At 41.2% G+C, this 24,783-nt stretch overlaps 2 protein-coding genes across 2 annotated transcripts; both read left to right on the forward strand.

Moving 5' to 3' along the window:
- Positions 1 to 2,651: 2,651 nt before the first annotated feature.
- LOC131981961 (equilibrative nucleobase transporter 1-like) lies at positions 2,652 to 9,968 on the forward strand. Its single transcript, XM_059346504.1, has 12 exons — positions 2,652 to 3,074; positions 3,191 to 3,320; positions 4,702 to 4,748; positions 4,827 to 4,903; positions 5,582 to 5,677; positions 5,775 to 5,914; positions 6,235 to 6,344; positions 6,448 to 6,591; positions 6,815 to 6,922; positions 7,278 to 7,464; positions 8,149 to 8,272; positions 8,382 to 9,968. The coding sequence occupies exons 1-12, from the start codon at positions 2,891 to 2,893 to the stop codon at positions 8,490 to 8,492; spliced, it is 1,458 nt and encodes a 485-aa protein (XP_059202487.1). The 5' UTR covers positions 2,652 to 2,890; the 3' UTR covers positions 8,493 to 9,968.
- Positions 9,969 to 10,932: 964 nt separating this feature from the next.
- LOC131981960 (equilibrative nucleobase transporter 1-like) lies at positions 10,933 to 20,487 on the forward strand. Its single transcript, XM_059346503.1, has 12 exons — positions 10,933 to 11,119; positions 11,314 to 11,443; positions 12,307 to 12,353; positions 12,462 to 12,538; positions 13,295 to 13,387; positions 13,475 to 13,614; positions 15,047 to 15,150; positions 15,283 to 15,426; positions 15,673 to 15,780; positions 18,957 to 19,143; positions 19,560 to 19,683; positions 19,783 to 20,487. Exons 1-12 carry the CDS (start codon positions 10,933 to 10,935, stop codon positions 19,891 to 19,893), a joined length of 1,452 nt encoding a protein of 483 aa, XP_059202486.1. The 3' UTR covers positions 19,894 to 20,487.
- Positions 20,488 to 24,783: the final 4,296 nt, after the last annotated feature.

Raw genomic sequence — 24,783 nt, forward strand, 5'->3', positions numbered from 1 at the left:
TTAGCCCTGTTTTAGGGATCGAATCACAGATCGGGGAGGGACGGTGAGACGATGACGCGTACTACTCGGCACTTGGAAGCTTTCCGGATCCAACATGGCTGCTGCAGACGCGAAACTCTCTTTAGCTGTAGATGGTGTTTTAAATAGTTTAGAGCGAAAGTTGAAAGGCGAAAGGTCTCTCGGCGGCTCCGCTGTCCCCCGGCTGGTAGCGAGATCACCGGTAGCGGGGCTATTAGCGGTCTCCACCGGTGATCTCGCTACCAGCCGGGGGACAGCGGAGCCGCCGAGAGGCCCGCAGCAGCTAGTTTATTGCCCATAAAATCAGTGGATGTGTGTGGCAGAATGACATGAGGGGGAATAAAGCGTGAAAATAAATAATCTTGCAGAAAGCGAGAACTGGAGAAGCAACGCAGCAAACAACACTCTCTCACAGACACACACACAACAAACATCCATCTCTGTTGCTCTACTACGTCATCTGGTATAACTGATCTGATTGGCTAAGAGCTACCTACAGACGCTTTGATAGACATTCTAAGCTCCCAATAAACGGCTCTGGACGATCGTAAACCACACCTCCTCTACGGAGAAAAGCATTGAAGTTGTCCAGACCTAATCTCCAATGAGATTTGGTCTGGTGTTAGCCAGGCAAGCATTTAACTTAAAAATGTACAATTATTTCTCCCGGGGAAGTATTACCCCAAACCCCCCAAGATGGTTTGGCTCTCCCATAGTCTATTAAATTCCTGTGGATTAATACTTTCCTAAGCCCCTATTCTTATTTTGTGTTTAGTTAAATCTTAAAATTTGTGTTGGCTTTTTATATTTAATTACAATTTATTATCTTTTTGTTAACTGTTTTGATTGGGCAACGTCAAAGGGAAATGTCAAAGACAAAGCTATTCAGTTTCTTGTGTGGGTAAATTGTCAGTGGAATTTACTGTGATGCAAGGGAGGCACCACCGAAACTGTAAAAGAGTGTACTAAAACAAACAAACAAACAAAAGATGGTCACGAAACCGAACAGCAGTCCTGTCCTTAGGAAACAACTGCTACAGTAATTCAAATGTTGACAACTCAACTGTCCCTCAATTGATATGCAGTCTTGGACAAACAGCACACAGTGTGTGTGTGTGTGTGTGTGTTTACAATTGGAGTAATTAAGTGTGTTACAATGGGGCCATGTAACAAGGTGTCCTCCAGCATTTCCACCAATAAACTTTATTTATATAGCACTTTTCGTGACATAAAATGCAGCTTAACTAATACAATCTTAGAGATTTTAAATAAGGATATTACTAGTAATTACAGAATGCAATTTCTGAAGAAATTGCAGTGGGAATGCTGAATCGCTGACAGTACACTGCCATGCTGGCACAGGAAAGTGTCAGAAACTGAAGTAGAAATAGTTTGAAAAGTGAAATTGGCTGCAATTAATATGAGTTTAATGATGACAATAATGTGAGTAAGTAATATGAGTAATTGATGCATGAAAAAGTGTCAAAAGTTGAATTTCTGTCAGGTTCCTCGAAAAATTCCAGAATATGTGGAATTCTGAAATTATCAAAGATACTAATTGGAAAAATGCATACGGAAATGTTCTGAGCTGAATATTTTGATGTTTGAATTACTTTTCTACAATGAAAGATGTGTAAGGAGATTTTAAAAATGCCTGAGAAGAGGAGAAGTAAGAACAACAAGTCAAGCTGATGGTAAGAAAAAAACTTTAGGAACTTTACTTCCAAGAGTTTATCGTGTCATACATAATTCAGCCATTTAGTAGTGCACTTCCATGTAGTCTGGAGACGTGAATAAGGAAGATTTAAAAAAAAAAGTTGTAACAATCTATGCATCAGAGACCCTGATACACAGAATTTTATTTCTCAGTACGGGTCACTACACTTCCCATAACGCAACTTTCCAGGGTCTTCTGTTACTGCAAAAAGTTGAGGTTTTACTCAGGTGAAGCCAAGAGCATCACAGGAAGTCATGAGTTACTGCGGCCTCTTCCTTGACAGGCTATCAGAAAGGATAGGGGGAGAAAAGGAAAACATTTGGGTGGAAAGGTGTCATGAATCCAGCAGGATCCAAATGCAGTACAACCAAGATTGAGAGCCAGGTCTTTTATTTTTCTACACACAACAGGAAACAATAAACTCAAACAGTCTTGCAACTAGAGTGAATGACACAGAAATCCCACAGAAATACCACTGTCCCGAGCACAGCTCTGAAGCAGGGAAGGCGACCGGCAAGTAATAATCCTCTTCAGAGAAGCCTGAGCAGCAGACACCAACACAGGAGCCGTGAAAATCCAACCAGGAAACACACAGGCTGGAATCAGAGTGAGGGACAGAAGACAGGCAGGTTTACCAGGGCAGAGACGAGGAGACAGAATCAGTAACAGACTCAGAAACTCAAACCAAGAGAAAGCACAGCGCAGGAAAGTTCTGCATGACACAAGAGACAATCTGGCAAGTGGTGCTGGCCTGGTGAGGCTTAAATGCTGGAGCTAGATGAGCTCTGAATGAGCTCCAGCTGAGCTCTGCAGGTGCAGCAGTTCTCCTCTGATGAGGGGGCGTGGCATGCTGCACCAGAGCCCATGACAGAAAGGGGAAGGAGGTAGCTGTTGAGGAAGAGAAAGGAAGAGAAGGTCTATATAAAGAAAGAGAGTGGATCAAGAGCAGACAGGTGTGGTTTGTGAGGACACTTGGGGGGACCCAGAGAGACTGAACTGTGAGCACTAGAGAGCAAGTTAGAGAATTACACAACTTACCTGTGCATTTTACAATTTCTAAATGGCTGGTTTGATTTAAAAACACGTTGGCACATTTTAATTGATTCCTCTTCTTAAAAGTTTCATGACCTACCAGTATCTTAACAAAGAGGGACCATGGCGGGTCTTGGGAAAAGCTTGGTGGTGCAGCATGGCCTCACCTTTGCTACAGGTCTGGTGGAGTGTCTGTGTTTTGCTGGAGCCCTTTTTGGATGGGCTTCGCTTGTTTTTGTACTGAAGAAAGAGGACTACTTCAGCTCTGAGTGCATCAACACCACAACAGCCAATGGAACAGACTTAGGTCAGTTTGATGTCTTCACCTCCACTACTTTGAATTTTAAGCAACATTTCTAAACAACATCTTTTATTTTAAACATATATTTCTCAACCTTGGCTCTTTTGTTTATGTGTTTACAGATTGCAGTGGACAGGATGAACAGTTCTCGCTTGTTTTCACTATTGCTTCCTTTCTATGCATTTTCATGACGCTGCCTAGTGGTTTCTTCTTTGATTGGTTTGGGACCGCTGTGTCTAGGCTCATTGCAATGTGAGTTTAGCAACATCTTAATTTCTTGAGGATTTAAAGGGATAGTTTCGATTTTTTTTTTTTTTTTTTTAATGGCATATGGTAGCCTGGGTATACCCAGACTGCCTTGCGCGCTCGAATTTGATTTCGAACCTCCAGGCGGTCTGGCAACGAGGCGATTGTCTTAGCCCTGTTTTAGGGATCCAATCACAGAGCGGGGAGGGACGGTGAGACGATGACGCGTACTACTCGGCACTTGGAAGCTTTCCGGATCCAACATGGCTGCTGCAGACGCGAAACTCTCTTTAGCTGTAGATGGTGTTTTAAATAGTTTAGAGCGAAAGTTGAAAGGCGAAAGGTCTCTCGGCAGCTCCGCTGTCCCCCGGCTGGTAGCGAGATCACCGGTGGCGGGGCTATTAGCGCCGCACGGGCGGTTTCTGCGGCTCGTTGCGCCGAGCCGGTGAGACCGCCGGTCACCGCCGGTGATCTCGCTCCGAATCGGGGGACAGCGGAGCCCCCAGAGACCAGCAGCAGCTTGTTTATTGCCGATAAAATCAGTGGATGTGTGTGGCAGAATGACATGAGGGGGAATAAAGCGTGAAAATAAATAATCTTGCAGAAAGCGAGAACTGGAGAAGCAAAGCAGCAAGCAACACTCTCTCACAGACACACACACAACAAACATCCATCTCTGTTGCTCTACTACGTCATCTGGTATAACTGATCTGATTGGCTAAGAGCTACCTACAGACGCTTTGATAGACATTCTAAGCGTCCAATAAACGGCTCCGGAGGATCGTAAACCACACCTCCTCTACGGAGAAAAGCATTGAAGGTGTCCAGACCTAATCTCCAATGAGATTTGGTCTGGTGTTAGCCAGGCTAGGCATATGGTATGGTATATTTTAAAGCTATATAATGTTTTATTTCCACTTTTTGAATTGAATTACTGACATAAATAAACTTTTCTATGATATTCTAATTTATTGAGATGCACCTGTATATATGTATAACATAACCACCAAGTAAGTCATGCATCCATAAGATAAAAAGACAAACAAAAGTAACACAGCAAGGGGGTAGACAAAGAGTAGCACCCTTTTAGTGAGAGTGAGGTCTCAAGCAAATAGAGATGCGGGATACATACTAGAGCCTGACACTTAGCAATGCAGAATGTTAAAGTGTCTTATGAGAAAAGGGAAAAGATGAGTGGAAAAGAGAAATGTCAGCACAATGTTTATTTTTGGTGCCGATTTAGAGACCCTGTGATGAAGAAGTCGCTTACAGCCCAGATATCTCTTAATCCAACAATTGTAAACAACAATCTCACGCCTGATTACTGTAAAGCTCCCATCAGCCAATAAAATGATAAGCTGACAGTGGTATTTCTTTCTCCCATCAGAGTTCTTTACACAGCGGGTACCTTGTTGGTGGCCTTCTCGACTGCAGGTGAAAAACATTCCTTTGTGCTTTTCCTCTCAAATGTTGCAGCTGTAGATTCTCATTTTCCACATTTTTTCTTTTCAGTTATGTCCAACCTGCTCTTCCCAGCTCTCTCCTTCATAGCAATGGGTGGAATACTGTTTCTAATTACCAACATGCCGGTACTGATGCATTCAGATTATAAATATTATTGGGTTTTTTTTTTTTATTCATCTCGTTCATTCATTACTTTAATTATTAAAATCCACAATTTCTGATTGATATTTGCTCTAAATTGCATTTGGAAAAATGCTGCAAGGGCAAATAAATAATCATATAAAAAAACAAAATGAGGTTTGACTCTACAATTATGTCCTCTAAGACACTGTCCTCTGTAATGCAACTAAATCACAATATTAAAATGCTGATTTTTAAAAAGATATATATTATTACTATAATGAAATTAAATTCAAAGCCAAACTTCCTGATGTGCAGCTGGCCCCTGCCTCTACTGCATGTGTACTCTTTTAATGTAGTATTTAGTGAGTGGAAACAACACATGATAAGGAACCAATTGTAAGAGGTTTTTTTTGGAAGCAAAAGAGGTTTTATGTTCAAGGTTATGTTTACCAAATAATCAGTGTCTGTGCACAAAGCCCTCTCTGGGAAACTGTGACGGTTTAATACATTTTAATGGTGTAGTTGTGATTCCAAAACCACATCCTCATGTTCAAACAGGTGATACAACTTGGCAGGAACACATTTTTTTAATCAAATGATAGAGAAGTAGATACAAAAAGGGCACAAAAAAACATACACACTTAAATGCAACTTTAATCAGTTCAATTTCTCTCCGTAAGGTGGGAAACCTGTTCGGCTCCCATCGCTCCACCATCATCACTCTCTTTAACGGGGCCTTTGACTCATCGTCAGCACTCTTTTTTTTTGTCATCAAGGTGAGAAACATTTACTCACTGCTCCCATGAATTAAATTTAGTTCTACCATCTCATGTTGTAACAATGATCCCCATCCTGTCTTGTCTTCTCCTGCAGCTGATATATGAGGCTGGAATCTCTGTCCGTGCCTCCTTCCTCTTCCTGTCCTCCTGCAGCGTCATTCACCTGCTCAGGACTTTTTTCTTGATGCCCAAAGACCACATTCCCTACCCGTTGCCTGATGACTACACATACGGGTACACACACACTAACCCCCCCCCAAAATCTGCATATTTTTCAGCGGAAATCCAATAACGGAAACCTGGAGCTTTCTTACAATCCCAAAAATCAAAATCAATTATGCAAGTATTCGAAGCCAAACAAACAGTTGAACTCAAGATTCTTGCAAAAAATTATTTTCAGATCATTGTGCCACATCCCTGGGAAATATCTCTCATGTCCTGTAATGTAATTACAACATGTTGGGACTTGAAAACCTAATTTGTAAAGTAAATAATCAACTCCCGCAATGCCCTCAGTCTGTGTCTGACCCCCTGTGACCTTTGACCTTTGTCAGGCTACCCTGTGGTAAATCAAAGACTCTGAGCTTAGAGCAGACAGCAGCCAATGGTGACACTCAGAAGACAGCAGAGGAAATTCCCCACAAAGACGTCAGAGTGAAACAAGGTTTGTTCACTTTCATGTGGCAGAAATTAATATACAGTATATACAGATGTCACTGGATAAAATATCCCATTTGTCTTTATTCATTCATCTCTCTCTCCCCCAGAGAAGAGTTTCCGTGAGTGTGTGATGTCCAGGCTCTTTTGGCTGCACGTGCTTTGGTTGTCAGTGATGCAACTCAGACCTTACCTCTTCATCGGCACCCTCAACCCCATGCTGCAGTGGCTGACAGAGGGAGAGCCTTCACTGGGTACAAACACATAAATACTAGCTCATGTATGACTGTGTTAGCAACAGTGGAAGTTTGCACAAACCTTCCTTATTATGTGCATAACGTTCCACTAGTATGAAGCAGTTAGCCTGTTCTTCAAGGAGGATGTGACTAAAGTTATATTATATGAGCAAGAAGCTGCTGTAGATTATAGGAGTATGTTGTTCCTCACTCTCTTATCTGTGCTTGTGTGTCCCTGCAGTGAGCCGGTACATTAATGCCTTTGCTATAACGCAGCTGTGTGGCGTGCTGTGTGCTCCCTGGAACGGTCTCATCATGGACAGAAACAAGGGCAAACCTCGTGCTGCAGGTAACAAACTAAAACTAATAAGGAATTGAAATGAACCCAATAGACTAAAAGCGCTGACCAAGTGTAACGATGTGCTCTCAGCATGTCAGTGAGCTCTTTCATGTCTTCAGAGACAATAGATATTTATTGAGAAATTACCATTATTAACTTGTATAGATACAGAACAGTCCAGATGCACTGAACACCAACTTTGTGATTCTTTTTAATAGTCAGTTATACTAAACAACATTGTGTAAGAACAAAGACTTAGCTATTAGCTGTAGCTAGTTATTTCCAAGATTTGCTTTTTCATAATTTTCTTCATATTTTTTCTCTTGAGAGAAACAGGTGTGTGTTTTTATTTGTGTGTTTGTAGGAGAGAGTGAACAGGAAGCAGACCTGCGGGCCACGGTGCTTTCTCTCTTCCTGACGGCGCTGCAGTGTCTGCTGTTCTCAGTTTGTGCCTCCACCCCGTACCTACCGCTTCAGTATCTCACCTTCGTCCTGCAGGTGATCAACCGCTCCTTCCTCTACGGCGGTAACGCAGCCTTCATCAGTGTGGCGTGAGTATCAAACACAAACATGCTCAAACCAGCCAACTTGGCAGCTTTAAACATTGTGTATTGTTAGCTAAAAGCAACACTCTTTGTCATTAAACATTGTCATCAAACATTGTATCATGGATCATGGATCACAGTAGCTGGTAAGGTGTTTTGCGGATAGCATTTCGTCAGACAGCAAGCAGGCTGGTGTTGGTTACTTTGTAATGTCAACTGATAAAGTTGAAAACTGAAAGCCAGCCAATCTACAAGCCCCACCCTTGGATTCTAAATTAATTAGCTGATATTATCTACTCAAATTAGTATTTGGCTGCATAAGCTACATTGCAGTTTGTCCCCATTAATACACAAACTGACATTACATCTGCTAGTCCTGCACATTGTGTGCACTGTAGGGGACCTGAAGAGAAGTAAAGCACTCTGGGTCCCACATAACTGTCACATCCTTTGAATTTTCCTGTCAAAAACAGAAATCAGCCCAAAGGCTGTTATAGGCAACTGAGAAAAAACAGTGTGTTCATAGATTGGCAAGACAAGCGATTATTACTGTTCATGTAAAAAGCTACATAAAGAACCTTTTCTAAGGATTTTTTTCAGTGCATGAACACGGTCTTCTCCTTTTCTACACGTTACGTCTTTTTCACCACTTCCTTCTCTTTGCCATGTCATCACTTTGTGCACATGTAGTTTCCCGTCATGCCACTTTGGGAAGCTGTATGGTCTGGTCATGGCTCTGTCTGCAGTGTTTTCTCTGCTGCAGTACGCCTGCTTCGCCCTGGTGAATGGACCTCTGGACGGAGATCCTTTATATGTGAGTACACAAATTGATACCACAGTAAATCTTCCTCTCTTTATCTCCATGTTATCTATGAACTCTCCTCTAACTGCTTCCTCCTCTCTCTCCCTTTATGTGTCTGTAGGTGAACATCGCTCTGACGCTGCTCAGCCTGCTCGCCTTCATCCATCCCCTCTTTGTCTACCTGCACTGTCGAAGTCTCGCCTCCAAGCGAGCCATCAATGCCTCCTCCTAAAGTCTGTGAAATGAGACTCACATTCAAAATATCTTTAATATCTCCAGTGACACTGTTACCTCTTCAGTTTGTTTAATAGTGGCTAGATTCCCATGTCATGTTTCATTAAGGGCTTGTAAATACATTTCAGATTGCAGTGAAGTGTCATTTTGGGTTCAGCCATAGCATATTTGCCACTCTCGGATAATGTTGTCAGCCAGATTTAATGTTTCTATACTAATCCAGAGCTTCTGGTGTGCAGCCTGCTGCAGTTAATCAGTTACAAAATATTTTACCTCTTGTGAGTTTTCCAGTATACATCATTTTATTTTTTTACTGATGCGTAAATCAAACCTTTTTACACTTTTCTAGAATTTCAGAGTGTCAGTTTAAGATGCTGATGTGTGTTTTGGTTTTTTTGAAAACCCAGCTTTAGCAAATATCATCATTGTCTGTTTTTACAGTTACAGTTGTGACTTGACTTTGTGTTTCTTGTATAGACTGTAAAAAAAAAAGATAGTGGACTCATTCTTAAGTAATCGAAATGTTACCACTAACGTATGAACTGAAAATATACCATGAAGAGTCTAAGTTTTAAGACGAAAACTCACAGTGCCAATATTAAGATAGCCACACCCATAAGCATAACCTGCTTTTTCGAATAATGTTATCCTGAAAGGGACCATGATTTATGCAATGTGAGAACGTTTGCTGAGGTAATAAATCAAATCAGAAGAAAGGAACATTTTTTGATTTACTTTCATACAGAATTCTTTTTGCAACAAACAGAGTCGCCCCCTGCTGGCCATTAGAAATAATGCAACTTTAAGGTGCTTCTGCATTGGCTTCACTGCTCAGGCCTGTATGTTGGCCTTGGTTTACCATTTTATGTAACCATATAATTTAACATATGTATTGTATTTTTTTTTTAAATGTATTCTTCGAATGCACCATAAACATGGTGTGATATGTGACTATAGTGCCAAATTATTACAAATTTTATTGTAGAACCTGAAAATGTTACAGATAATGTTTATATCTGTGTTGACCTCTTCAAGTTATCGCTAACTATATATACACTGTACATATTTATTTTTTACCTTGAAACAACGCTGCCATCTGCTGGCTTTTCAGTTTAACTGTTAGCTGCTGATATCACTATTGTGCCAATTATTAACCAACATCAAAATGATCACCTGTTATGTTTTGGTTATATTCAACATATGAAGTCTCAGGTGTTCAGTGTGTCTGTGTTGTTCAGTAGAAGAGTTTCATGTAAGGAAGGATTCTGTTTTTTGTTTTGTTTTTTTATTAAAAGGGGAAATATGTACATTTCTTTTGTTTACTGGTAAGTTTTGGGCTTTCTTTTTGTTGTATTTTTAGTCCCAAGACTGACGTTGTTGTAATGTTGTTGAAATGTAACTTTAAATATGCAAACTTTTCATTATGTTGCACCAAATTAAATTCATCTTTTGATATGTTTCATGTCATAAAGGGAATTATTACTACTTTTCTTATATATATTAATAGTAAAGTGACATTGAAAGACTAATGCCTGAATTTCCTTTCCCCCTGAGTTTACTGAGTCCATGTTTTTGGTGTTGAGTGCTTTTGATTGACTCGTGTATTTAATGCAGCATCAGCTACACAAGGTCAAATTTTTTAGCAAGATGTAGTGTTAACCTATTCTAGATTAAAAATGGCTATCAAAGTCACTTTTTTCACAAGCTACTATGAGATATTTTATGTCCCCCACATTTTAGACAGAAACAATTATTTTGTCAACTTAAGTTACAATGCTCTTTTTTTAAGTTTATTAATGTGTTCTAGTAATGCTTTTAGGGTGGAAGTTATCCTGTTTCCCTAAATTCAGTTTTCGGGGTAAAAAAATAAAAAACCTCTGCTCCTTTTTTCTGAATTAATAAGATATCTCCAGCAGGGTCTTCATGACCACGCTCTCAGCATCTTGGAGCCTATTTCAAAACCTGTTAGCCTCCAGCATGCACCAGCAGGCCAACCATGCATTACCCTTTGGTGTTGTGTGTTGCATATATAAATATATATTTAACCTTTGTTTCTGTTTAATATGTCTACAGATGAGAGTGAACTAAACAGGATGCAGGTTTTGCAGTATCAGTGAAAAGCATGGTAATACAGCAAGAGCAGATAGGTGTGGTTTGTTTGTGAAGACATTTAGGGGGAGACGCACACATAGGCTAAACTGAGTACTACAGAGTTTGGAGAAAAACACAACTTATCAACTGTATTTTGTTTTTGTGGTTTATATTTTTAAAAACTAGGTTTGTACATTTAAACTGATTCTTTTTGTTGGGAAATGTCATATTTTATTATTATATTATAGCTCCTTATGACAGGAGCTACCTGTATGAATGTGTGCTTGTGTATGTTTAAGCAGGTGAAAATATGGTTTTTGTAATTTTTTTGCTGTGAGTGCGGGACCATGCCAGGTTTTGTAAACAGGTTGCCAGTCCGACGATGCCTCACCTTAATTACGGGTCTGTTGGAGTGTCTGATTTTTGCCGGAACCGTGTTCGGATGGGCTTCACTTGTTTTTGTCCTGAAGACAGAGGACTACTTCAGCTTTCTGTGCGTCAACACCACAGGAGTCAATGCAACACAGGACCTAGGTCAGTCTGATGTATTCACCTCCACTACTTTGAATTCTCTGACCTTTATTGTCACTTTAAGTAACAAGTCTATTTAACTAAATGTGGCAATTAACACCCACATAAACCGTTGTATTTGTATGTGGGCCTCTCTGACCTTGTCTTTTAACCACATATGCTTTTAAGTTGGCCTTTCTCTGTGTTTGTGTCTACAGATTGCAGTGGACAGGATGAACAGTTCTCACTTGTTTTCACCATCGCCTCCTTCTTGTTCACTTTCCTGACACTGCCAAATGGTTTCCTCTTTGACCGGTTTGGTACCACAGTGTCTCGGCTGTTTGGGATGTGAGTCCAAAAACGCTTTAATAATTTAAGAGGGAAAAGTCAGTGGGTTTAAAAGATTTCTTATGTAGTTTCCCATCAAAACAGTGGCTCATTAGAGGACTAAAAGCCGTGCAGTTGGGTAGTTACGAGGAATGACAGACAAATATTGACTTGCAAAGAGCAGCGAGTACTTTTTCTGAGTTGGTTGCACTGCATGTGTACTCACTAGATGAGTGATGGGAACAGCAGCAGAGATTTTCAGTTTTTAACTCTGCAGAACAAAGTTATTGCATATTTGCAGTATACTGCAAAAGCAGTATTTACACTGTTTACTGCACTGGCTTCCTGTCCGTATCAGAATTGATTTTAAGATCCTGATGTTTGTTTTTAAAATTTTAAACGGATTGGCTCCAGCGTATTTGGCTGAACTCATACGTGTTCATAGACCGACCAGAGCTCTGAAGTCTGCAAATGAGTCCTACCTGGATGTGCCTAAATGCAGGCTAAAAACAAAAGGCGATCAATCTTTTGCAGTGGCTGCCCCTAAGCTGTGGAACAGTTTACCGCTGCATATCCGGTCGTCAAAGACTTTGGACATTTTTAAATCATCTCTTAAAACAAATTTTTTTCTCCCAGGCTTTCGAACCTGCGTGAGAAGAAAGTTGTTTCTGTGTGTTGTATTGTTCATCTCATGTCATATATTATTAGATTAAATTGTCTTAATATTTTGAATTTTGAGTTTATTGTTATTAATTTATGTTTCTTTTGGATTTTTTGTTGTTATTCAGTTATGTCAAGCACTTTGGTCAACCTTGACTGTGATGTTATTTTATCGAATTTTAATAACCAGACGTGAAAACACTGGAATTATTTTCTCCCACCAGATTTTTTTTCACAGTGGGTGCCTTGATGATGGCCTTCTTAACTGCAGGTGAAAAACATTTCTCAGTCTCTTTGTTCTGTGCTTGGTTCTCTTTATCTCTTAAATGAAATCCTGACATGGAGTAACTGTGAATGCTCTTTCTTTTTTACCCATCAGCTTTGTCCAACCTGCTGTTCCCAGCCCTCGCTCTTCTTGCAGCAGGTGGCTGCTTCTTTCAGCTGACCAACCTCCAGGTACGGAAGCAGTCATTCAGATTAGAAAAGGTTATTGCATTTTCTGATGAATCTGCCCAAATATTATCATGTCAAATTTTGAGTTTTATTCCTGCAAAAAATTGCTGTGTTGGAGTTCCCCCTGGGGAACAAGAGGTTGAAGAATTGATCACGAAGAAAAAAACTGGGCCCATTGGATCCACAACAGTCTCAGCTTTCCAGTGATACCCAGTTTATTTAATTCAAAGCCTGTTTAGGGACCTCAGTATGCACAAATGTTCAAAAAACAGTAGGCGGAAATAGCACATTTTAATGCATAAGAAAAACTATGTGGTTTTTGCCATAAATTGTGGAAGAGCTTATTTTCATTCAGGTAGCATGATGTCAGAGGTCACATGACTGCTTTGAAAATCACAATGCCACGGGCGGCTGTGGCTCAGTTGGTAGAGCTGTCGCACATCGATCGGAAGGTTGGTGGTTCGATCCCAGACTGGTGTAATATATATACAGTACGAAGTATCCTTGAGCACGATACTGAACCCCAAATTGCTCCCGATGCTGCGTTCATCGGTGTGTGAAAGAATTCCCAATGGTGGCAGGTGGCACCAGTGTGCCCTGGTAGCCTCGGCCACCAGCATGAATGTGTGTGAATGGGTGAATGAGCGTAGTGTGTAGTGTAAAGCGCTTTGGATAAAATCGCTATATAAGTCGATAAGTTCCCGACACTGATTTTAATGCAATATTCAAGCATTTTAATATCTCAATTTCTCTCTTAAGGTGGGAAACCTGTTTGGCTCACATCGCTCCACCGTCATCACTCTCTACAGCGGGGCTGTTGACTCTTCTGCTGCAGTCTTTTTTATCATTAAGGTGAGGAACACACTGCTCTCATAAATATACAGCACATATCAATGCCAGCTCACACTGTAATGATGATCTTGATGTTTTCTCCTGCAGCTGATATATGAGGCTGGAATCTCTCTGCTCCCCTCCTTCCTCTTCCTGTCCGCCTGCAGCGTCATTCACCTGCTCAGGACTTTCTTCTTGATGCCCAGAGGCCACATTCCCTACCCGCTGCCTGATGACTACACATACGGGTACAAATTCCCCAAAAACACACACACATCAATACCCCATACATGCTTCAGAGATACATCAAGTGTAAATAAGGCTCCTTATTTTTGTTTTTACTTTAAAAAAAACATTGGTTTGTTGCAAATGTGTAAAAATTATCAAATTAAAATAGGCACTTGGAGGGATCTCTGCCAAGGCCAGTGATACATTTAAGTACTCCTTGATAAGGTGTGTTTCAAGAGTTGGGAAGTTGTTCTTTTGACTTTGGTATGTTCATGAGCTTTAAGTAACATAGATATTAGATATACCTCTATCCAAAACCGACAGCTTTTCCCTCAACATCGACAACTCCTCTGTTTCACCATCCCCCCAGGTTAAGAGTCTGGGTGTCATCCTGGACAGTACATTATCCTTTCAATCCCATATCAACAACATTACCCGGTCTGCCTACTTCCATCTACGAAACATCAATCGCCTCCGCCCCTCCCTTACCCCCCACACTGCTGCCATCCTCGTCCACAGCCTCGTCACTTCCCGTCTGGATTATTGCAACTCTCTCCTCTTTGGCCTCCCTCAAAAATCACTCCATAAACTTCAACTGGTCCAGAATTCAGCTGCCCGCATCATTACAAGAACCGCCTCTATCCACCACATCACCCCTGTCCTCCAACAGCTCCACTGGCTCCCGGTTCAGTTCCGCATTCAATACAAAGTCCTCCTGGTAACTATCAAGGCTATCCACAACCTCGCCCCCCCATATCTGTCTGACCTCCTCCATGTTCCCACTCCTTCCCGTTCCCTCAGATCCTCTTCCTCAATACACCTGTCTGTCCCCTCCGCCCGTCTCACCACCATGGGGAGCAGAGCATTCAGCCGCTCTGCTCCCCGCCTCTGGAACTCACTACCACCCCAACTCAGGAACATTGACTCACTCCCCCATTTCAAATCACAACTCAAAACACATCTGTTTAAAACTGCTTATTCCCTCTGATCACAATTACCCTGTCCAATCTATCTTTTGTATTGTATTGTTATTAATTCTGTGTATTTTATTGTATTTTATTGCTGAATCTTTTCTATCTTTTTGTACGGTGTCCTTGAGTGCCAAGAAAGGCGCCTCCAAATAAAATGTATTATTATTATTATTATTACTACTAAGATGTCTTGTATTTTGTTGCTGGGGGTATTTAAACAACATATTATTGTTTCAAGTGATTATTTTACAACAATGAGCAAAGAAAACAGATGACATGAGCCATCAAACATGAGAAATACATCAAGAAATACATTTTTCAAATAGTCCATAAATTTAAACCAGAGCACATTGTCTGCATTATAATTGGAAAAAACCCTACACATACTGAAATTGGATTGTAGTGAGTTTTGCCAACTTAACTATCTCCTGCAATGTTCTCAGTCTGTGTCCGACACTCTGTGATGTTTGACCTTTGTCAGGATAACCTGTGGGGAAACAAGAACTCTGAGCTTAGAGCACATTACAGCAAATAGAAACATGGAGATGACGCCAGAGATAGTAGAAGACGTCCCTGTGAAACAAGGTTTGTTGACTTCACTTTGACATAGATAATAACAAAACAAGATGTAACAGAGTAAAATAATTGTACATCCTATTTCTCGTCCTCTTTCCTCTTCATTCATTTATCTCTGTGGTCTCCCCTCATCTCTCTCAGAGAAGAGTTTCCGTGAGTGTGTGCTGTCCAGGCTCTTTTGGCTGCACGTGCTTTGGTTGTCAGTGATGCTGCTCAGACATTACTTCTTCATTGGCACCCTCAACCCCATGCTGCAGTGGCTGACAGAGGAAGAGCCTTCACTGGGTACAAACACATAAACATTACATCATGTCTGACTGTGTTAGCAACAGTGTAAGTTTGTACAAACCTTCCTAATTCTGTCCAATCAACTTCAATGAATATTTACCAGTTAGTCTGTGTTTCAACTAAGAGGATGTGACGATGAAGTTAAAGAATTGATGAAGTTTTACTATATGAGTAGGAAGCTGCTGTAGATTATAGAAGTATTTTGTTCCTCACTCTCTTGTCTGTGCTTGTGTGTCCCTGCAGTGAGCCGGTACATCAATGCCTTTGCTATAACGCAGCTGTGTGGCGTGCTGTGTGCTCCCTGGAACGGTCTCCTCATGGACAGAAACAAGGGCCAACCTCGTGCTGCAGGTGACATAGTAAAACTAAATGGAATAAGTTGAAGTAGGAATAGTTTGAAAACTGGGACTGGGTGTAATTAATATGAATGTAATAAAAAAAGTTGAATGATACCAATAATGTATAAAAAAATGTGGAATATTTTAAAGTTCATTTAGAACTGATGCTACACTGCAACGGTAGTTAAATGTGTCAGGGGAAGTTGAAGTAGCAGAAACAAGACTTTGTAGTGGCAGGGGTAAGTGGAAAATAGGGATTGGGCAGAATTGGTATATATTTCTTTGAAAAGTGAAATAATGCCAATAATGTGTACAAAATGAGGAATATTGTGTAAGCTCATTGAAGAGCTGACACTACACTGCAATGGTGGCTTAAAGGGGTAAAATGAAGTTGAAGTAGTAGGAAAAGTCAGACAGAGGTCCCCAAAACAGCTAAAGAGCAATTACACCAGTCAGAAATGAAGAGAAACTGATGTAAATGTAGGCAGTTGTCTGAAAGTGCGGAGTCACAGTTGAGTATAACATGCTGTGAAACACAATAGTAGTATGTAGAGACAGAGGTCCCAAAATCAGCAGAGCGAGCAATCTACCAATCAGAAACAGAGAAAGAATTTTTCCAAAATCTATTGATGAGATGTGATGAGTAATGAAAGTGATGAGTCGTGTTTGTCTGTACTGTTGACTGTTGGATAATTAATAGATATGGGCTTTTTATCTGTAACAAGTGCCCCCTGCCTCTCCTATATACACTGCAGCAGATTAACTCCAGCAGCTCATTAGGAGATCAAATGCCATACAATCAAATAAGAATTCTATAGTGTAATGAACCGTTTGTCCTAGAGACTTGTATGAGGTAAATGGTAAATGGACCTGCACTTATATAGCGCTTTTCTAGTCGCTTTGTGACCACTCAAATTGCTTTACACTACAGACTGAGCTCATTCACCCATTCACACACACATTCATACAGGTGGCAGAGGATACCCTAAACAGTGCCACATGCCACCATTGGGAATTCATTCATACACCGATGAACGGTGTGTGAATGATTTCAGGGAGAAATTTGGGGTTCCGCATCTTCCTTTTTCATTGCTGATGACTTGTCCCGCCCCCAAAACCTGGCCACACCCCCTTTCGTAACCAGTGGCCTGTTTGTGGTCGGTTGTGCCGGGAGGCGGCCGACGATCGAGTGAGCTGGCGTGGTCGGTTCCCCTGACTGCTCCACTCTGCTTGGGCCCGTTCATCGCTGCTTGCAGCTTTAATATTTGTTTTGTTCTAGAATGTTTTGCTTTCAGTTAAAATTAGTGTTTAGTGTTTTAAGATTAAGACTAAGATGTTTTTTGCAAACACACACTGAAACAGTAAGCAGTGAATTCCTATGCATTCAACCCCTCCTTTACACACCAGTGAACACACACCATACTAAGGAGCAGTGGGCAGCCCATTACTGCGCCAGATTCTCTAACCTCTAGGCCATTGGCTGCCGCGAGTTCCTGACACATTGAGGAGCACAGAGCAAAAAGCTGAGGTCTGTTTGTTTCCATATTAATCTATCCACAACAAGCACAAGTGTTCCCAACTTGTAAACTGGAAATTATGTACAAAGAGTCAAAATTGTGGAACTGAACGAAGTTCAAATTTTTTCATAAAAAGTTTGAATGCTCCTCTCTACTCTAGCTGTGATGTCCACATGTTCTAATTGAAGAGATATTAATCCAAAAAAGTTGGCCGAAAGATAACATGAAATAAACTTTTTAGGATTAGACTAACAAAATGAGGGAATAATGGATAATAACCCTTACGGTGCGTTCAGACCGGACGCGTAGCGAATATTTCGCGCGACAAGATTACATACAAATGCAAACACGCGAATAGACGCGAATTTTTGCCGGCGGCGCGAATCGCGGGTTTCGCGCGACACGAATGCCGCGATTGACGCCAAGGTCGCGTGTTTTGTCAACGTGAATTCGCGTGAGTTCAATAAATTCAACTTTGGCGAAATATTTGCGTGACGCTGTGTCGGGACAGCCTATCAGCGTTGAGATTCTGGACGACAGTGTCCGAGATACATACATGAGAGAGAGGAGAAAAGAGGCAGGAAGGAGGAGTGGGTCGGCAGGAGGGACAGGAAAAAGGTGGAAGTACTCTGCGGTCCTCTCTCCGTGCTGAGTGCGCCTCCGGATGATGTCACTCACCCAGACACGACGGCGTGTTTTCCGAGGTATCTCGGACTTCCAGAGCAGGTACAGGGACGCTATGCTTGTAATGTCAGCCATGGTTGATGACAGAATGAAATGGAGGCAATTATTTGGCGCTATATAGTCTCTTGGGCGAAAATTCGCGTCGCGTTTACTCGCGCGAGTGACGCGAATTAAATTCAATTCTCGCGCGTATCAACTCGCGCGAGTAACAGTGCGTTCAGACCGGACGCGTAGCGAATATTCGCGTCGCGTTACTCGCGCGAATTGATACGCGCGAGAATTTAATTTAATTCGCGTCACTCGCGCGAGTAACGCGACGCGAATTTTCGCCCAAGAGACTACTTAGCGCCAAATAATTGCCTCCATTTCATTCTGTCATCAACCATGACAAGCATAGCGTCCCTGTACCTGCTCTGCCGTCGTGTCTGGGTGAGTGACATCATCCGGAGGTGCACTCAGCACGGAGAGAGGACCGCAGAGTACTTCCACCTTTTTCCTGTCCCTCCTGCCGACCCACTCCTCCTTCCTGCCTCTTTTCTCCTCTCTCTCATGTATGTATCTCGGACACTGTCGTCCAGAATCTCAACGCTGATAGGCTGTCCCGACACAGCGTCACGCGAATATTTCGCCAAAGTTGAATTTATTGAACTCACGCGAATTCGCGTTGTTTCATTCGCGCCGCGAAATTCGCGTCAATCGCGGCATTCGTGTCGCGCGAAACCCGCGATTCGCGCCGCCGGCAAAAATTCGCGTCTATTCGCGTGTTTGCATTGACTTTGTATGTAATCTTGTCGCGCGAAATATTCGCTACGCGTCCGGTCTGAACGCACCGTAACGCGACGCGAAAATTCGCTACGCGTCCTGTCTGAACACACGGTTAGTGTTTAGATGGAATAAAATTCTACAAATAGTTCAGGGAACAAACCTGTTGAGTCTGTGGAGATGTCGTCATCATTTTACTGGTGTGTGTTTTTCTTTGTGTTTGTAGGAGAGAGTGAACAGGAAGCAGATTTGCGTACTTCGGTCCTTCCTCTCTTCCTGACGGCACTGCAGTGTGTGGTGTTCTCAGTCTGTGCCACCATCCCGAACCTGCCGCTTCAGTACTTCACCTTCGTAATAGAGGTGATAAACCGCTCCTTCCTCTTCGGTGGGAACGCAGCCTTCATCAGTGTGGCGTGAGTATCAAACACATTCATGTGTTAAACACAGCACATATTTGTCTTTGTGGCCAAAAATGAAGTGTGTTCCTGTGGTGGACAGTACATAGAAACACATTTTTATACACAATTCATGTACTTTCATGAATAATTGTACGGTGCAACAGAGATCACTTTGTTTTCTAGTTCAGTTTATTCCTTTACTGTGTTGATGGGTATTGCCAATCGATCCCTTTACCACAAGCATGCCCCCAAAGGATTTCCATACCATTATATTCACATTTTTAAAAAATACTTAAAACCTCAATTCAGACTGGAGTAATATAACAAAATGTATAAGTATAATGTATTCTGTGATTTTCCCTTTTCTATCACTACTTTTTTTTCAACACATCTTTCTCTTTGCCATGTCATCACTTTGTGTGCATGTGTAGATTTCCACCCTGCCACTTTGGGAAGCTGTTTGGTCTGGTCATGGCTCTGTCTGCAGCGTTTTCTCTGCTGCAGTACGCCTGCTTCTCCCTGGTGAATGGACCTCTGGATGGAGATCCTTTATATGTGAGAACATGACATATGTGATTACTCCTTTTATCTCCATCTTATCTATGATCTCTCGTCTCACTGCTTCCTCCTCTCTCTCCCTTTATGTGTCTGCAGGTGAACATTGCTCTGACGCTGCTCATCCTGTTCGCCTTCACCCATCCCCTCTCTGTCTACCTGCACTGTCGAAGTCTCTCCTCCAAGCGAGCCACTAATGCCTCTTCCTAATGTGAAATGAGACTTTCACTCAAAATGTCTTAATGTCACCAGTGACACTTTTAGCTCTTCTTTTACTTCTTTTCTTTTACTCTTTTAGATTATATTCACAGACAAATTTGTCTACACTATTTAAAGGTATATTTAGCAAAAATCACAAAAATGTGTCTCCATATTGTGTGATTCCAACTTTAATTTTCAATCTTCTGTCTTGTTAATGAAAAAAGGGAAATATGTATTTACCAGTAAGTTTTTGCTTGAGGTCAACGGTGTATTTTTCTAAAGTACCAAAACAGAAGTTACTTCTGCGATGTTGTTGAAATGCAACTTTAAATATGCAAACTTTTCATTCTGCTGCACAAAATTCAACTGCTGTCAGAAACTTGCAGGAAACTGCCTGTTACAGAGAGACCTAAGCTTAGGAAACTGTATGTTGTACATCCTTACTATGCAAATAAACATTAAAGTGTCCACTTTACAGGACAAACTACTCCATTAATGGCTTGTAGAACCTGATAAAGTAATAAATTCCCGATAATGTAATAAAACCTGATAATGTAATAACTTCCCGATAATGTAATAAAGTGCATTTCCCAATAATGTAATACACTTTTTATCAATAATGTAATAAAGTATAACACCAAGCACCTTTAGATTTCAAGAAGCTGTTGAGTGCATTCGTGTGTCATGTTTGTGAAAAACGGATGAACGGGTAAACAGTTAATAAACATTCAACTTTGACCTGTTGGTGGCGCTAGAGCTCTTGAGCTAGAGTTGTCTACACAGTATCACCACTTGAACTCAAGTAATGGGTGGTCTGCTGTTAAATTATTACAATATTGGGGAATTATTACATTATCAGGACTTACGAAATGAAGGCTAACCTGATAATGCAATAACCTCCCATTAATGTTCTGTACTTTTTTTTATTATTGTTAAAAAAAAAAGTGTATTACATTATTGGGAAATGCACTTTATTACATTATCTGGAAGTTACATTATCAGGTTTTATTACATTTTCAATGGACTCAAGTGCAGATTTTTATTACATTATCGGGGTTATTACATTATAGGAAATTTATTACATTATCAGGTTCTACATGGCTCTTTGCAGTTTTTTGTGACCAAATTATGAGGAGTTAAAGAAAAGATAGTTAGTGAGTGATTCCTCAGGAGAAGCCAGGTGCATCATAGGGAATCATGAGATACTACACCTACCAGCCTGTCAAGTAGTGAGAAGGTTGATAAGGGATGATTTGTACATAAATCTACTGTGGCAAAAAAAAGTATGTGAACCCTTTGAAATCACCTAGTTTTCTGCATTAATTTATCATAAAATCGGATCTGATCTGCATCTAAGTTCCAAGTATCGACAAATACAATGTGCTTAACCTAATACCATACAAACAATTTTAATATTTCATGTCTTTATTGAACACATCCACATAACATTCAAAGTGCTGGTGGAAAAAGTGAGTGAACCCTAACCCTAGGCAAATGACTCCAACAAGAACTGATTAGAGTAAGGAGTTAACAAACCTGGAGTCCAATCAATGAAACAAGATTTGAGTGAGATTTAGAGCTATTTTGACCTACCTTCCAACTTTGTGAGTTTGCTATTAACAAGAAACATCTTCTGATGTGAAAAAGAAATCTCTGAAAAACTATGATCAAGAATGGTGGATTTGCATCAGACTGGAAGGGGTTACAAAGTTGTTAAATCAGACAAGGTAATATGTGTTCAATCTACGGGTGACTCCACTGCCTAAAAAACAATACTGGGGGGCGTCCCGGTGGCTCACACTGGTAGAGCGCTTACCATTAAGGCTGAGTCCTTGCCGGGTTCGAATCCGGCCTGAGCTCCCTTTGCCGCATGTCTTCCCCTCTATCACCCCCTTTCTATCTGTCACTTTCAATAAAGCAAAAATACCCCCAAAAAAAATCTTAAAAACAATAAACAATAATAAGCAATAACTAGAAAATTTCCCCAGGGGAAATATTGAAAGGGCCACAGGGGCTACTGCCGGTGTGTGTACACTATGATGAGATTCTTCAGAGATTTCAAACTATGCCCTTTAACCTCAAAATGTGTGTGTGTGTGTGTGTATGTAGCGAAAATCGCATAAAATTACCTGTGTGTGTGTAATTAAAATCACATAAAGTTACCTGTGTGTGTGTTTGAAGCATGTGTATGCATGTGTGAGGAGTGTGCGTGCTTACGTGCATGTGTGTGTGTGTGTATCTGTAATCACATAAAAGATCAAAGGCAATCAGATCAAAGCAATCAACAGAATTAACTGACACCTGTTAATGAAAGAGTGACAGCAGCCAGAGGTGGACAGACTGAAATTTCTGGCCTCAAACAGAAAGCATTTTTGGCAAAACCATAATACCAATCATTGATGAGTTCTGGTCCCTACAGCTATTGCTGGATGGGACCAGTGCTCGGTGCGATTGCCCCGAGGCCCTAATAAACAATAAAAAACAATACTGGGCCCGGCCAGGTGGAAGCTACGGGCCTGTCTCACTCCTACCATTCCTATCAAAAATACTGGAGCGCACAGTCATTAACAAAGTCTCCAGGTTCCTTGCTGAGAACAACCTGTATAATCCAAATCAGTCTGGCTTCAAGGGGGATCACTCTACTGAGATTGCACTCCTGTCTGTGGTAGAATCAATGTGCCTGGCTAGAGCAGCTGGTCAATCATCAGCTCCATTGCTACTGGACCTTTCCGCTGCCTTCAGCACTGTTAACCACCAAATCCTCCTCTCTACACTCACTGAACTTGTGATACCCTTCAAATGTTTCATGTCCTACCACTCAGGGAGATCTTTTAAACTATCTTGGAAGTGTCCAAACTGCAAAACCTTTACACTCTTTTCAATTTACACCACTTCATTATGCCATCATCCGCAATCATCAATCTCTGCTGCCTTGCTGATATCTCCGCGTGGATGACAGAGCACCATCTTCAACTCAACCTCTCTAAGACTGAGCATCCTGTCATCCAGGCCCGTCCTGTCTTATATCAGCCTATTAATATTCAGCTTTGATCTATTCAACTTGTGTCATGATTGATGACCATCTGGCCTCTAAATGTTCATGTGGCCAAGATTGCCAACCAGAAAGATCAGACCCTACCTGACCGAGCAATCAATACACTGGTCGAGGCCCTCGTGATATCGTGCTTAGACTACTCTCTACTGGCAGGTCCCCCTGCATGCACCGTCAAGCCTCTGCAGATGATCCAGAACGCAGCAGCGCATCTGGTCTTCAACCAGCCTGAAAGAGCACATGTAACTCGGCAACTCATCTCTCTGCATCTGCTCCCAGTTGCAGCCTGCATTAAATTTGAAACCCTGTCTCTTGCTTACAAAACAGAAACTGGCACAGCTCCTGCCGGCCTACCTGAGCTCCTTTATTCAGGTCCACAAACCCTCCCGCGAAAGGCGTCTGGCTCTTCTGCCGTTGAAGGGCCCTACGTCTCAAACTGAACTGTTCTCCTCTGCAGCACCTGAAGGTGGAACGAACTTCCAAAATGCATCTGATCTGCTCAGTCCCTCTCAATCTTTAAGAAGAGACTAAAGACCCAACTCTTTACTGAACTGAGCTTAAACACTTCTGGAAGTCTGATCAGCTGCTGCTGGAAGCGTTTGATTGAAGTTATTGCAGGAGGTTCGACCTGTTATTTAATCCAACAGTTCACTTACTTTTCCCACTGGCACTATAAATGTAAAATGGATGTGTTCAATAAAGACTTGAAATATGACATGAAATATTATATAAATATTATAATTGTTTGTCTGGTATTAGGTTAAACACATTGTGTTTGTCTATACTTAGGACTTAGATGCAGATCAGATCACATTTTTTGACAAATTAATGCAGAATACTAGGTCATTTCAAAGGGTTCACTTACTTTTTCTTGCCACTATACAGACCAGCCTAAACTAGTGCAGCTCTCTCAGCAGCCACACCTGAAAACTTCTCCTTACTCTCATTCCTTTTTTTATTAAATGACCTTTTTAACCTTACTTTGAACACATACATTTAAAAAAAATGTCATTTCATTCAATTTCATTTCAAAGCTTCGCCTTTGTTGTCTCTTTCTCTTTTATTAATGTGTCAGCAGATTACAGTGAACATTTCATAACGAGCATTTTGCAAAATCAGACAACAGTGTGATCTTTACTATCGGCTAGGTTTGACGCTGCCCAATGGTTTCCTCTTTGACCGGTTTGGTACCCCAGTGTCTTGTCTCTTTACAATGTGAGTCCAACAACACCTTTACTACCAAGAGTAAAAGTAAAATGAGTAGTTTTTTTCTCTTGTGTTTGTGTGCAAGTCATAGGATAGTTTGGCTGAACCGGTGTTGTCAGCACTATCAGCATGAGCGTCGATATCTGGGGGATGTCTCAAAACTTTAGGGGCAGTTTTATTGCAATTTGGCTTTGTGAGGATACAGGAAGGTTTACCTTGTGGCAGCCAATAAAAGCACAAAGGGGAAGGGATTTTCTCAGCTGCACAGCAGAAAGATTGACTGGGTAAGATAAAATAACATTTGGGAGGGAGGAGAGAGAGGGAAGGAAGAGCTGCCCTATGAAAAGAAAAAGAGTTGATCAAGGGCAGTGAGGTGTGGTTTGTGGGGACATTGGCGGCTACCCAGAGAGGCTGAACTTTGAGCACTAGAAAGTAAGTTGGAGAATAATAAAACTTAACAAATATATATTTTGTTTTTGTGGCTACACAGTAGGTTATTTTGTTGTACAGTACCTTTTGTACATTTTGATTTGTCTATATTTGGAGGTTGACTGACTCTATTTATTTATTTTATTCCTTTATTTGCCAGGTATAGGTGACAGGAGCCACTTGTATGTGTCTTTCTTTATATATGTAGCACC

This window comes from Centropristis striata, chromosome 12 (assembly GCF_030273125.1).
Source record: "Centropristis striata isolate RG_2023a ecotype Rhode Island chromosome 12, C.striata_1.0, whole genome shotgun sequence".
In the NCBI taxonomy this organism is placed as follows: Eukaryota; Metazoa; Chordata; class Actinopteri; order Perciformes; family Serranidae; genus Centropristis; species Centropristis striata.